At 33.5% G+C, this 14,148-nt stretch overlaps 1 protein-coding gene and 1 long non-coding RNA gene across 2 annotated transcripts; one reads left to right on the top strand and one right to left on the bottom strand.

The window, feature by feature from the left end:
• The first annotated feature begins 211 nt into the window (after window positions 1-211).
• Window positions 212-13,805, top strand: LOC111428399 (DNA ligase 1). The gene is made up of 11 exons (XM_023063905.2): window positions 212-317; window positions 373-417; window positions 543-614; window positions 667-980; window positions 1,033-1,135; window positions 1,187-1,583; window positions 1,635-1,903; window positions 6,901-7,102; window positions 7,162-7,821; window positions 7,882-8,079; window positions 13,582-13,805. The coding sequence occupies exons 1-11, from the start codon at window positions 301-303 to the stop codon at window positions 13,753-13,755; spliced, it is 2,451 nt and encodes an 816-aa protein (XP_022919673.2). The 5' UTR covers window positions 212-300; the 3' UTR covers window positions 13,756-13,805.
• Window positions 1,897-13,988, bottom strand: LOC139432636 (uncharacterized). Its single transcript, XR_011642378.1, has 3 exons — window positions 13,899-13,988; window positions 6,621-6,796; window positions 1,897-6,558 (listed from the first exon to the last, which is right to left on the bottom strand). It is a non-coding gene; the product is annotated as an uncharacterized lncRNA (long non-coding RNA).
• Window positions 13,989-14,148: the final 160 nt, after the last annotated feature.

The following is a 14,148-nucleotide window of genomic DNA, read 5'->3' on the forward strand; positions in this document are numbered from 1 at the left end:
TACTTAATTAATGCTAAACGTATTAACAATAATAAGATAAAGAAAAAATTAGATCACACTTTAAATTTTAAAATGAAAATGCCTAAAATTAATTAATTGTGAAACAAAATTATTTGTAATATTAATTAATTAATCTTAATTAAAATAAAAAAAATTAAAGTTTTACCTATTAATTATATTAAATAAATCATAAATTAAAAATATATTAAAATTTGGGTACAAATAACCTAAATTAACCTAAATGTCAAAATGAGATTCAAAGCGTATTTTCCCGCTTTCTAAGCGTTACTACTTAAGAAAATGCAGAAAAGCATCACGTGCGTATTTACCTTTTAAAAAAAAAACCAAAAAGGATTAATCTTTTCTTTCCAGATCTTTCTTTGCAAAGGCTCCAAAAACGGATGATTCGCCAACCGGGTATGTAGCTTAAGAATGTTTTTAAAAAGTTTTTTTAGTAGGAAAACAGTTTCCTTTGCAAAGGAAACGTTTAATTTTGATAAACGTATCTCTTTAATTCTTGTTAATTCTTTCGCTGGTGTTAGAAAGAACGGTATTGGGACCCCCACGAATAAACGAAAAAAAGAATCCCCCAACAGCGATGACAGTGGAAGAAAGTAAGAATTTATTAATTTATAAAAAGGTTTTGATGTATTTTTTATTTATTAGGAAGAAAAAGAAAGAAGTTTCAAGTATTAAACAAGAAAAATCACCTAGAGGTGAATCATTAGTTACAAAATTATTAAATAAATCAGCTTCAAATGATGATTCCCCAAAGAAAAGTTTGCTACAAAAAGAAACTAAAAGAAATAAAGTTAATAGGATAATTGATTCTGAATCGAGTGAGGATGAAATTTTGGTTAAAAAGGAAGTTATTGATAAAGAAGATAGCATTGAATTAAAAACTGAGGAAATAAAAGGGGAAGAATTAGAAGTAATAAATGTTGAAGAGAAGACAGAAAAAAAAGTTCATCCTTTTTTTGGTGAATTTTAATACATTTAAATCAAATTAAAATAATGAATTATTATTTGTAGCTCAAAATAAAAATGAATCTAAACAAGATGATTCAAACATTTATAATCCAATGATGAGGAAATATCATCCAATAGATAATGCGATTTGGAAACAAAATGAGAAGTAAACAAATAAAATTGTAAAGATAAATATTTTTATACATTTTAATTTTAGAGTTCCATATATGGCGTTGGCAAGAACTTTTGAAGAAATTGAAAACGTTTCAGCTCGTTTAAAAATGATTGAAATCCTTTCGAATTATTTTCGTTCGGTGATTATTTTAACACCAGACGATTTTTTACCCAGCGTTTATTTATGTTTAAATAAACTAGGCCCAGCTTATGAAGGCCTTGAATTGGGCGTCGCCGAAACTAGCCTTATGAAAGCTATTGCGCAATCAACAGGGCGAAGTATGGCTCAAATAAAAACAGATGCACAAAACACTGGCGATTTAGGTTTGGTTGCTGAGCAATCTCGTAATAATCAAAGAATGATTTTTAAACCCGCTCCTTTAACTGTGAGGGGTGTTTTTGAGAAATTGAAAGAAATTGCTAAAATGACTGGACATGCTGTTAGTTTTTTTTGATTATTATTTAGTTTTTACTTATAAATGTTTTTTTAGAGTCAGGCGAAAAAAGTTGAAAAAATCCAAACGATGTTTGTTGCCTGTAAAAATTCAGAGGCGCGATTTTTAATTAGATCTTTAGCTGGGAAATTAAGGATTGGATTAGCAGAACAATCGGTGTTACAAGCAATTGCTTTAGCTTGCGCTACGACCCCACCGAATCAAGATTATCCACCAGAAATAATAAACGCATCAATAGGAAAATCAGCGGAAAGTTTTAAGGAGGTTTATGACGAATTAGCTCTAATATTGAAAACAACTTATTGGTAAATAGAATTTAATTATTGTGGTGTATTCAATTAAATAACATCTCTTGAAAGATATGGTACAATAAGGTACACTTAAATGGTGTGGGGAAAAAGTGGCGAAATCATAATGTCCTTTTAGCTGTATAATGCTTCATAACCTAGATAACCTCATTCTCTTACCATGTTTATTCTAAACCTAACATAGAAATGTTAGAGAGGTTTTTATCGTTTTCATGATCACAAATCTAATTATTTAGAGCCAGTAGTCTTTCAGCAAGTAGACCCCAATTCTTTTACACATCCAGTTCCAATCAACCATATGTCTCTAGTCCTGAATCTTATATAATATATAATTTCTTTGCAAACACCTTTTTTTTCCTTTCTTAAGGTATAGATTGATATACAGATTCAAACTACCCCTGCCCACAAAGCCCCTATTTGCTTAAACGGACTCCTAGCGTTCTTGAAAATTTTTCATAATCTCTCTTAAACACCCTTCATCTTCCTCACATTAATCCATAATCATCTCTCCTAATGTTTTTTAAATTTTTTGCGATACTATCAATTTTCTACCTGCAAAACCAGTCATGAACCTCCCATTCTTCCTATTCTTCCTCTTTGTTATTTCCAACGCCTTCACAATTTCTGCTACCAAGTCCGCCATAAAACAACGCATGATGCTGGCAATACATTCGGTGCTTCTTCAATTCTACGTGCTTTTAAGTGTGTTCGTAACTTTTGTTTCTCTTTTTACATCTTTGCAAAGTGCTGTTGAGGTTCTTAGCCTTTATCGTTCCTTGTGAGCAACGTCAAAATATCCGAGAAAACTAATCTAGCCTATGTCTTGATACTAGCCAGCGCATTAATACACCAAAGGACTGATAGAGATTAAAATAAGTCTAGTTTTGATACTATAAAAGTTTGTGAGATTTAGTTCTCTTCAATCTTCTGTGTTCCTGGGTATTATTTAGGAGTTGAATAGAAATTCAACTTTGGCATGCGAGTTCAGTCTTATTTCATGCTTCGCTGCGAAATCTTGGATTACTTCATAGATTAATTTGATGCGAGGTTATCATGCAGTTCTTGACTAGTTAATCAGTCTAAGAAATTTGTTTTGACTTTGATAGATGATAAACTTATTTTATGGTTTGATACAACTCCACAGTTACATACCATAAATCTCTTTTATAGCAGATTAAGTTGGGAGTATCTACCGACCATGTCTAGTCTTGAATCTAATCTGCCAAGCTTTTTGTCAAACATGCTTCCAGTTCAATCACCCATTGAGGTGGAGACCGAGATATTTAGTTGATTTTGCTTGAGGACTGAGTGTAGTTGCTGTTTGCAAAATTGATGTGAACCCATTTCAAGCTGTTAAGCAGTATTTTCCAATTTTTAATGTATTCATGAAATTTGTTAATCGCTACTTAAAGTTTTTCTAAAGCTTTCATTTGAGTTGAGGCTTTTAGTTCCAAGTACACCATCTTTTGAAATTGAAATATTTGCAGTATACAATAAATAAAGGCGTGGTCCTCAGAAACTGCCTTGTGAACCTCCAGCCAAAATCGGCTAAGACTCCTTCTTGTGACGCTCTAAACACTTTTTCAGAAAAATATAGTGTTAGTAATTAATAGTAGTTTCGAGCAGCTTTTTGTCCCACCTGTACACAAGTCCCTAGTGTTACACTCTGTCAAACACCTGTCCAGGAAAACTGCAGGACGTTACTTTTGCTCAATAATATTGTTCAATACAATATTTAATATGCTAAAATGACATTTCTATGACAGAAAATTGAAAGAGAAAATTTTTTTCCTGCATCAATTAAAATTTTACTGAACCTTATAAAAATATTGGAAATTAAATTTAGAACTGCATTGAAACGCTTAAATAAAGTAATATGTTTTCAGGTTAACTTCCCAATCACCATGCATCAACTTTTTATATTTGTTATAGCTTCAACATCAATAAGATGTGATTGATTCTTTGGGCCTCTATTTTATCACTTAGACCTGGTTTTCTAAATGTTATATTGTCCATGATTTCGTCAAGCTACGTTGATGGTGAAAATTTGTAGTACAGCTCTTTTCAGTTGGTTTCTTAATAATATTTAATATAATTTCTCCGGAATCAAACACATAGGTCAATATGTTAAATTTGTTATAAAACAAGTCATTAATTTGTTGTAAATATTCTTATTATCACATTTTAGAGTATTATTATGATTAGACTGCAATGCCACAATTCCTTGAGCTATGGAGAGTGTAAAATAGTCCAATTTGTGATGAACTCTTCTATTATAGCTCAAAGAGGTGTCAAGAAACCCACTCATGTAGGGTGAGTGTTTGATACAGCCACTCTCAGTCACTGTGCTAAATCGAGATTCTTGGCTCCTCTGTAAGGAACAGACCCTATCTTATTAATCTGAATTAAATCCCACAATACTCAAAGTACAGTCGATAAACCATATCTTATTGCCTTTCTGCCCAATCGCCTTATCCCAATCCTCTGGATAAGGGTTTTTAGCTGCGACCTTGAACTAAAGCCTACGTAACTAACCAAATTTGCTTCTTTTAATCGTTTTCGGGCATACTGATTATCTCTCAGAAGAGAGCTGGATTCACTCAACCTTAAATTCGTTCAAAAGCAGTATTTATTGCATTTCCATTTGTCCAGGCATAAATCCAGACAGCAAGTAGAATATGCAGGTGACAAATAGAAGTTGAGGAACATGTTGATGTAAACTGAGTGTGTGATACTGCTTATGCGTGTCATTGTGCTAAATCGGGATTCTTTACTCTTCTATGAGGAGCAGATCATATCTTATCTTATCATTTAATGTGAATTAAATCGCTATTTTCAAAATATAGCCGTGAAATCATATCTTCTAGAGTTTTTACATATATAAGATGATTCACATACGGGTTGATAATGCCTTTCTCTTCAATAGCTTTATTTTGATCATCCCAATCCTGTGGATAAGGGTTTTTAGTAGTGGTGGAACGGATATCCGGCAACTATCCAGCTTTGGCCATTCACAGGAATTAGTATCTCTTTTAGGTGTTGGACACTGCAGATAATAATCAAGTTCAACCCCAATAGGACTTTTTTCATTGAATACAACTTTATTTATATCACGTTTGTCATTAGCAACCTCATTGTAACAATCCCAATACGATATATAAAATCTCTTGTTGCAGTTTCGTGTAGTTTTCTTCTCTTCGCTTGTAATTCATCACATTTATTACTAACCGAACTGTCGCTGTTATCACTTTCGATTATTAATGAAAGTATCTTCTTTTTAATACAAAAAGCCGTTTTGAAAGATCACTTTTAGTTTGAGAAAAAAAATTTTGAAATAATCGACAATTTTTTCGAATTTTGCAATTTAGATTAAGTTTTAAAAATTCGTATAAAACCCATTTCTTGGAATATGAGTATGAAAATTTCCCAAAGTGTTAATAAGAGTGTCCTCTTTCCAATGAACCAACACATTTTGAAAAATAACTTTTAGTTTTTGAGAAAACAAAATTTGAAGTTTTGATAAAATTTTCGATGTTGCAATTTTCATCGATAACTTTCAAAATTCGCTATAAAATTAATTTCTTGAACGATCGTTGTGGAAATATCACCAATTATTAACTAAAGTATCCTCTTTTTAATGCAACAAGCCGTTTTGAAAAATCAATTTTAGTTCTTGAGAAATAAATTTTTGAAATGATCGACAATTTTTTCGAATTTTACAATTTTCGCCGATTATGTTTTAAAAATGCGTATAAAATCCATTTCTTGGAATATGAGTATGAAAATTTTCCAAAGTGTTAATAAGAGTGTCCTCTTTCCAATGAACCAACACGTTTTGAAAAATAACTTTTAGTTTTTGAGAAAACAATATTTGAAGTTTTGATAAAATTTTCGATGTTGTAATTTTCAACGACAATATTCAAAATTCGCTATAAAATTAATTTCTTGAAGGAACCCTGTGGAAATATCACCAATTATTAATTAAAGTATCCTCTTTTTATTGCAACAAGCCGTTTTCAAAAATCACTCTTAGTTCTTGAGAAATAAATTTTTAAAATAATCGATAATTTTTTCGAATTTTACAATTTTCGTCGATTAAGTTTTAAAAATTCGTATAAAATCCATTTCTTGGAATATGAGTATGAAAATTTCTCAAAGTGTTAATAAAAGTGTCCTCTTTCCAATGAACCAACCCGTTTTGAAAAATAACTTTTAGTTTTTGAGATATTATAACCATAATGGCCGGATATCCCGCCGAAGGGATGCCGAATATCCGGTATCCGGCTTTTCGCAAAATCACTATCTGTTCCATCACTAGTTTGGAGCTACGACTATGAACTAAAATCAACGTTAAAGTCATAACACCAATTCATTGAAATTATCTCTGAATGGAGCTGGATTCACACAACCCCAAATTCGTTTACTAAGCATTATTAGATATTTAGTTTCCACTTGTTTAGGCATAAATTCAGTCGGAGAGCGCCCTTGATTTTGATGGAGAGACATAAAGATGTCGCTTATCTAATACCTGACATTAGCAGATTTTCTAGTATCCTGACAATTTCTTTCTGCATTTTCTTCCTCCTTAGAATGCAAAAAAGCGTCCTGTTCCCTTGGATAGAGATTATTGGTCTAATATAATTGTTTTTATTCTATTAACATAGAGGTCCCATGAGTAAAAAAGAAAAAAATCTATTTAGTAATGCTTCCTTACCTCAATAATGAGCCTAGTTAACACTGGAGAAGTCAGTATATTTCCTGCATCGACTTATTAAAGATCTCTCTATTAGCCCGACACCATAAAGAAAGAAGTCCTCTACTATGCTGGAGTTACAATTGAATAAGCCAAAGATCCTGCGCAACTTGAGGTTGTTTTAATTTAATTTATATCTGAAAAAAAAAGAAATTTATGTTTCCTAGAGATTTTATTTTATTGATTTTTTAATTTAAACATTAATAATCCAAATTGATAACATTTATTATCTCAAAAACAGCGAATGTCCAAACTACGACAAGATAATTTCAGTTTTATTAAAAGAAGGAATCAAAAAACTTCCAGAACATTGCAAATTAACCCCAGGAATTCCCCTTAAACCTATGCTAGCGCACCCAACTAAAGGAGTACAAGAAGTTTTGCAACGTTTCGATGGATTTAAATTTACTTGTGAATGGAAATACGATGGAGAAAGAGCCCAGGTTTATTTATTTTTTTTAAACAAAATTTATTCCCTTTATTTATTTTATTATTTTTTTAGATTCACATCTCAGAAGAAGGCGTTGTAAACATTTACAGTAGAAATCAAGAAAACAACACCACAAAATATCCCGATATCATCTCGAGATTACCCAATTGCAAATCGGAACTTGTCGAATCTTGCATTTTAGATTGCGAGGCGGTCGCTTACGACACGGAGAAAAAACAAATCTTACCCTTTCAAATATTAAGCACGCGCAAACGAAAGGACGCGAACGAATCGGAAATAAAAGTCCAAGTTTGCGTTTTTATGTTCGACTTGTTGTATTTTAACGGCGAACCTTTGGTGAAAAAACCGTTTCAACATCGACGCGAATTACTTAAAAAACATTTTAAAGAAGTCGAAGGTCAATGGCATTTCGCGACATCCCTCGATACTAAAACGATGGAGGAAGTGGAAGAATTTTTGGATGAAAGCGTTAAAGGGAATTGCGAGGGATTGATGGTGAAAACGCTCGAAGATGAGGCTACTTATGAGATTGCGAAAAGATCGAGGAATTGGTTGAAATTAAAAAAGGATTATTTAGAAGGGGTTGGTGATACTTTGGATGTTGTTGTTATTGGGGGTTATTTAGGGAAAGGAAAACGTACCGGGACTTACGGCGGATTCCTTTTGGCTTGTTATGATCAAGATAATGAGGAATATCAAAGTATTTGTAAAGTAAATTTTTAATTTTTTTTTGATTAATTAATATTAATTAAATTTATTTTTTTTAAATAGATTGGAACTGGATTTAGTGATGAAGATCTTCAAAAACACACCGAGTTTTTTAAAAACAACATTACAAGTCAACCTAAATCTTATTATAGATATGATCAGTCTCACTTACCTGATCATTGGTTTGAACCGGTTCAAGTTTGGGAAATTAAATGTGCCGATTTATCACTTTCACCGGTTCATAGAGCAGCCTTAGGAATTGTAATTAATTTATTTATTTATTCCCACTATACTAGGAATTGATTGCCTAAGTCTGACGTCGCAGAGATGGGCGGAGCTTATACCGACTCCAAACAATTTCGTTGCTAACCGCCATAAAAATGTTATTTGAAATGTCATTTAAAAAGTTACTTAGTTTATTTTATTTTAACACTAATTGAAAAATTGCATATGGTGATCTACGATTAGCAACACAGTGAGCAACGAAAATGTTTGGAGTCTGTATAAGCCCCGCCCATCTCTGTGACGTCAAGGCTTAGGTTGTCTATTGCATGTATCTCGCAATATATGAATGCAATAACCATAGTTATGAAACTACAGGTTTTCCAATAAGAGGTGTTATTTTGATATTCAAAGAAAAATGCCATTTTTTAGTATAAATGGTCGGATGTTTATTTCATTATAAAGAAGAAGGTATGCCGTTAATAGTGGAAAATAACATTAGGCAAATGACCACCACGACCACGCTTACAGGACAATATCCTTTCCATGAAATTTTCCATAACCAAATTGCAAAGTGGGTGCCCTATGTCCTCAATAGCCTCATGAATTCCATCTTTGAGGTCTTGAATCGACGCTGGGCTGTTGGCGTACACCTTCTCTTTCACGTGGCCCCAAAGGAAGAAGTCGTAAGGTGTTAAATCACAAGATCTCGGTGGCCAATTGTGATCTCCTCTTCGAGAGATAACACGGTCCGGAAACTTTTCCCGTAAAAGATCAATGGTTTCGTTGCTTGTGTGGCACGTAGCACCGTCTTGTTGAAAGTAAACGTTGTCCACATCAATACTATCCAATTCCGGCCATAAAAAATCATTAATCATCTCTCGATAGCGCAATCCATTCACCGTAACTGTTGCTCCAGCCTCATTTTCGAAAAAGTAAGGTCCAATGACTCCGCCGGGCCATAAACCGCACCAAACAGTCACACGTTGAGGATAGAGAGGCTTTTCAACAATAACTCTTGGGTTTTCCGAGCCCCAGATGCGACAATTTTGCTTGTTGACGGAGCCACCGAGGTGGAAATGGGCCTCATCACTCAAGATGATTTTTCGATGGAATTCCAGATCATTTCATGCATTTCAACGACCCAATCAGCAAAGACACGACGTTGTTGATGATCGGACGGCTTGAGTTCTTGTGTTAACTGAAGTTTATAAGCCTTAAGACGCAAATCTTTATGCAAAATACGGTGTAATGACGTTTGTGGAATGCCTAATTCCAAAGAACGACGAAGAATGGACAAACCTGGGTTTTCTTCAACACTTTCGGCTACAGCAGCAATATTCTCGGCTGTTCTTGAGCTACGTGCACGGGTTTTATTCTTCACATCACTAACTTGTCCCAACAGCTCGAATTTTTCCACCAATTTCAGTATTGCGGTCCGACAAGGTGCTTCACGACGACCCAAAAATGTTCGAGTTTTACGAACCGTCTCTGCCAAAATTTCACCATTTTTATAGTGAATTTTAATAATTTCAATGCGTTGTTGAAGCGTGTATCGTTCCATTTTTATTAATGGCGTACTTTCTACTTGTCAAATGTCAAAAAATGACAGCTTCAAAAGTGACATCTACCGAAATAACGGGCTATTCAAAATAACACCTCTTATTGGAAAACCCTTTACTATGCACTTGCACTGTCCCACATAAAATGCAACATAGCTTAATAGTAGAGGTATTGGGTAGTTTTGCAAAGAAAAAGTTTTGCTTGGAAAAAGGTAACGTCCTTATAACAACGCTGAGTTTTCGACCGTCTTAAGAGACGTACTTTTCGTTCAATAAAAATATACGACAATCTAACGCTAAGTAACAATTAAAACTAGAACCAACACTAGACCGAGAACTAGAAACATTCGGATTTAGCCGCACGTCTCTCAAGACGGCTAAACGCGAATCATTCTAATGTTTCTGGTTCTAGTGTTCTAGCTTTAGTGCAATAAAAATATGCAATAGAGTGGTATCTTATGCTAACTAGCGCTATCTACCACTGTCACTAGAACTGACACTACACCTAAAACTAGAAACATTCGGATTTAGCCGCACTTTTCTCAAGACGGCTAAACCCGAATGATTCTAATTCTAGGTTAGAACATTTTCGAGTTTTTAACATTTTCTTCTATAATTCGAGAACGGGTGGCGATATCGAGATGCGGTTTTCACTAAAATTTAGCAAATTTTAAGGTAACTAAGGGTCTGTGAAGTAAATTCATTTAACTAAAAATATGCAATAGAGTGGTATCTTATGCTAACTAGCGCTATCTACCACTGTCACTAGAACTGACACTACACCTAAAACTAGAAACATTCGGATTTAGCCACACTTTTCTCAAGACGGCTAAACCCGAATGATTCTAATTCTAGGTTAGAACATTTTCGAGTTTTTAACATTTTCTTCTATAATTCGAGAACGGGTGGCGATATCGAGATGCGGTTTTCACTAAAATTTAGCAAATTTTAAGGTAACTAAGGGTCTGTGAAGTAAATTCATTTAACTTTTCTTCAAAAATCACAAAAATATGTATCCGCTACAGATAACGCCCTCTAGCTTATTTGTTTTAAACCAAGCGGTCTTGCTGAAAATATCTTTTAAAAGAGCATGAAATGGTCTTTCAAACAAGACCAAAAATATTTAAATCGGTTGAATGGTGCAGGAGATATTAAAATGTAAACATTTGAAAACGCATTGGCCTACCTCTCCCTTATTATGACAGATATGAGGAATATTGCAAAACAAAAGCGATGCGGTATTATCCAAACTACTAAATGATGTTGTCAAAGTTATAGTTCATCGTCTAACTTTCTGAGATAGCGAGAATTTTATATTTCTCTATGGCAGTTACGCCCCCCTAGCGGTCGAATTACGAACTTCAAAATAGTTTTCAGCTATTTCTCTTGCCCACTTTGCTTATAAGGATTTTTTCCCAAACCTACCCTTAACGGGACACCTGTACATAATTTAAGCACGCTGGGTAAGAAACTTTAACAAAAGATGCTTTACAACTGTCTTGATTTTTTATGTTATCACACATCATTTTTATAGCACAAACACTCTCCTCGCACCAACTGCAGACCCGGCAATAAGACATAGCATGGAAGCAGGAAAAATAGGCCATTTTCGCAACCTCCATCGTGGCATAAAGAGTCAGTTTCTGCACAAGGTAAACCGCACTCAATAGGCGCCCGCAGAAAACATCAATATGAATAATATCACTCCAGTGTAATGCAGGATTAATCAAAAGTCCTAGTAACTTAATGTTGCTTTCATCTCCTTTGTGGAAAAAGTTCATAACTTGTGTTTTTTCATTATTCAATAACAATCTGTTAGCCTGTAACCAATTAAAAGCTGAGTCTAAAGTCTCAGTGCCCATTTCATCCACACCATACTTACACTCCATCACATTCGAGAAATCACCACTCCATCTAACACGCTTGGCAAGATATGATTTTATAAGATTATACAGGTGTGTCAAATGTCTGGAATATAGCAAATAATTTCGCCATTTGTGGTTTTAAAGAAAAATGTTTCAAAGACAGGTTACTTTATTAATCGTGGTGCATTTTTTGGCGATATTTACTTGTTTGTATGGTTTTTTGTTTCGTTGCTATGTCAACCAACATTGTTATTTTAAATATGATGCATTTTTTTTACATACTTTGATAGAGGATAAATCCCTCTATGCGATGAACATATCAAATCATATGGTTGTATAAGAAAAAAATCGAGAAAAAATGCGTTTTCTAAAAATATTAAATCATCAAATTACAATCAAAGTAGGCGCCGAAAGAACGCCGTTGATAGCTTTAAAAGTCATAAAAATGACAGTTTCAATGGGTATGGTGACACGCATTTAATCTAGTTTCGTCATTGATAGCTGTCTTCGGCCGTCCACTTTTTGGAATGTTTTTAACACTTCCGGTGTTAAAGAATTTTTTTAATCTTTTGGATATTGTGGATTGTGTAATTTATGTATACGGGTAAATATTATTGAACAGTGTACAAACTTCACTTTGTCGTTCGCTTAATTGCGCCATATTTGTTTAAACTGTCAATTTTTGACATTTAAAGCTGTCAACGGCGTTATTTCGGCGCCTAGTTTGATTGTAATTTGCTGATTTAATATTTTCAGAGAACGCATTCTTTCTCGATACAACCATATGATTTGATATATTCATCGCGTAGAGGAATTTACCCTCTATCAAAATCTGCAAAAAAAACATCCCATTTAAAATAACAATGTTGGTTGCCATAGCAACGAAACAAAAAATAATGTAAACGAGCAAATATCGCTAAACAATGCGACACAATTAATAAAGAATCTTTTATTTGAAATATTTTTCTTTTGTATATGCTTCAGATTACAACAAATTATTTTAGATTTCTCATGATTGTCATGGACAGATTTTTGACGATTTTAATAATTGCGGTGGCAGTTTATTTATTCTCTCTCTATAACCATACTGATCTTCTACCAAGATATTATTTTTACTTAAGTAGTGAACAAGGCGACGCTTAACAAGCTCCTCAAGAATCCTCAAGAAGTTTTCGATTTGTGATCATCCCCTTTTTTAAATAGAGGAGTGACTTTTACAACCTTCACTTTAATAGGAAATGTTCCTTCCTCAACACATTTATTAAAAATTATAGCTAGTGCTGGAACAATTTCGCTGGCAACTTTTTTCACAATAGGAGAAGTCAATCCGTATATGTCCTCACTGTTTGTCTGTTTCAGCTTCGAGATAACACTTAATATCTCTTGATCATCAATCGGTGCAAAGAAGTATAATATTGTTTTTGTTCATTTTTTTATATACTCGTCAAGCTGTATAGATGGCAGCAAGTAACGATTGTATTTCGGTTGCATAATACTCCCTGAACCCAGCAGCATGTAGACTTGCATCATCCTGTGGTTTTCTTCTTTTATTTATTCTTTCCTTGTTGATTACTTCCCACATTTTTTTATTTTTGTTGTTAGCATTATTTATAGCATCACTATTCCGTTTCTTTATTTGCATACTTTATATATTTCGTCCGAAGCTGTATCTTTTTTAGTTGCAGCGATCATGCCTAAAGATTCAACTAAGGATTTCTTCTCCGATATGGATTGCGGAAGTGTACTGTCCCCTTTTTTGAAGATTCTAATTCTTTTTTGTTGTCTATGCAGCGTGTCGAACTTTCCGTTACTCGTTTAGCCGTATTAAGAGACGCACAGCTAAACGGAATGTTTCTAGTTCTAGGTCTAGTGTTACTTCTAATGTTAGTCTAATTTATTTGTTATTCAGCGCTAGATTGTTGTATATTTTTATTGAGCTATAACGGACACTGCCTTCCACATATTGATTCATAATATCGAGGTTTTACTGTAATGTCAAATTATATTGACATGTTGCATTTAATGTGGGACAAAGTTTCTATAGAAATATATTTTTGTATATTGCATCTTAAATGAAATTCATTGTATATAATAATAAATTTTAATCAAATTAGATCGATCCAGAAAAGGGAATTTCTTTACGTTTCCCACGATTTATACGAATAAGAGATGATAAACAAGTTGAAGACGCAACATCCGCCCAACAAGTAGCCGATATGTACTCAAATCAAGACCAAATTAAAAATCAACAAGGAAGTGGAAAAATTGCGGAGGAAGATTTTTATTAACCCATAATTTAAATTGTGAAATTTTTTAAATACAATTATTTGTAATCTTTTGTATGTTTATGACTCACCCTGTATACCAAAAAACATTTACACAAAGAAAATGATGTTTCCCCCCAAAATAAAAAAAAAAACAATTTGCTTACATATAAATGAGACAAAAGTAAGTTCGTTATCAGTGAGATTAGAAGTATCGTGCGGTGATCGCGAGATTTTTCGGTATAATTCGTTGTGTTTGACGGTTTCAATCCGAATGAGCATTTAAGAAGTAAATAAAAAAATAATTTCACTTTGCGTTGTCGTGACGTGTTTGAAACCGTCCTTGATCGATTCCGGTCAAGTGTTTTACAATATATTAACGTCGGTGAGTGGTGCATTTCCCAGAATTAGGACTTC

The sequence above is a fragment of the Onthophagus taurus genome, chromosome 1 (assembly GCF_036711975.1).
Source record: "Onthophagus taurus isolate NC chromosome 1, IU_Otau_3.0, whole genome shotgun sequence".
NCBI classification, from domain to species: Eukaryota; Metazoa; Arthropoda; class Insecta; order Coleoptera; family Scarabaeidae; genus Onthophagus; species Onthophagus taurus.

Coding starts and splice junctions, on each gene's coding strand:
- LOC111428399 (XM_023063905.2), top strand. Junction 1,136..1,186: donor ATTTGGAAACAAAATGAGAA/GTAAACAAATAA, acceptor TTTTAATTTTAG/AGTTCCATATATGGCGTTGG. Junction 1,584..1,634: donor CTAAAATGACTGGACATGCT/GTTAGTTTTTTT, acceptor ATGTTTTTTTAG/AGTCAGGCGAAAAAAGTTGA.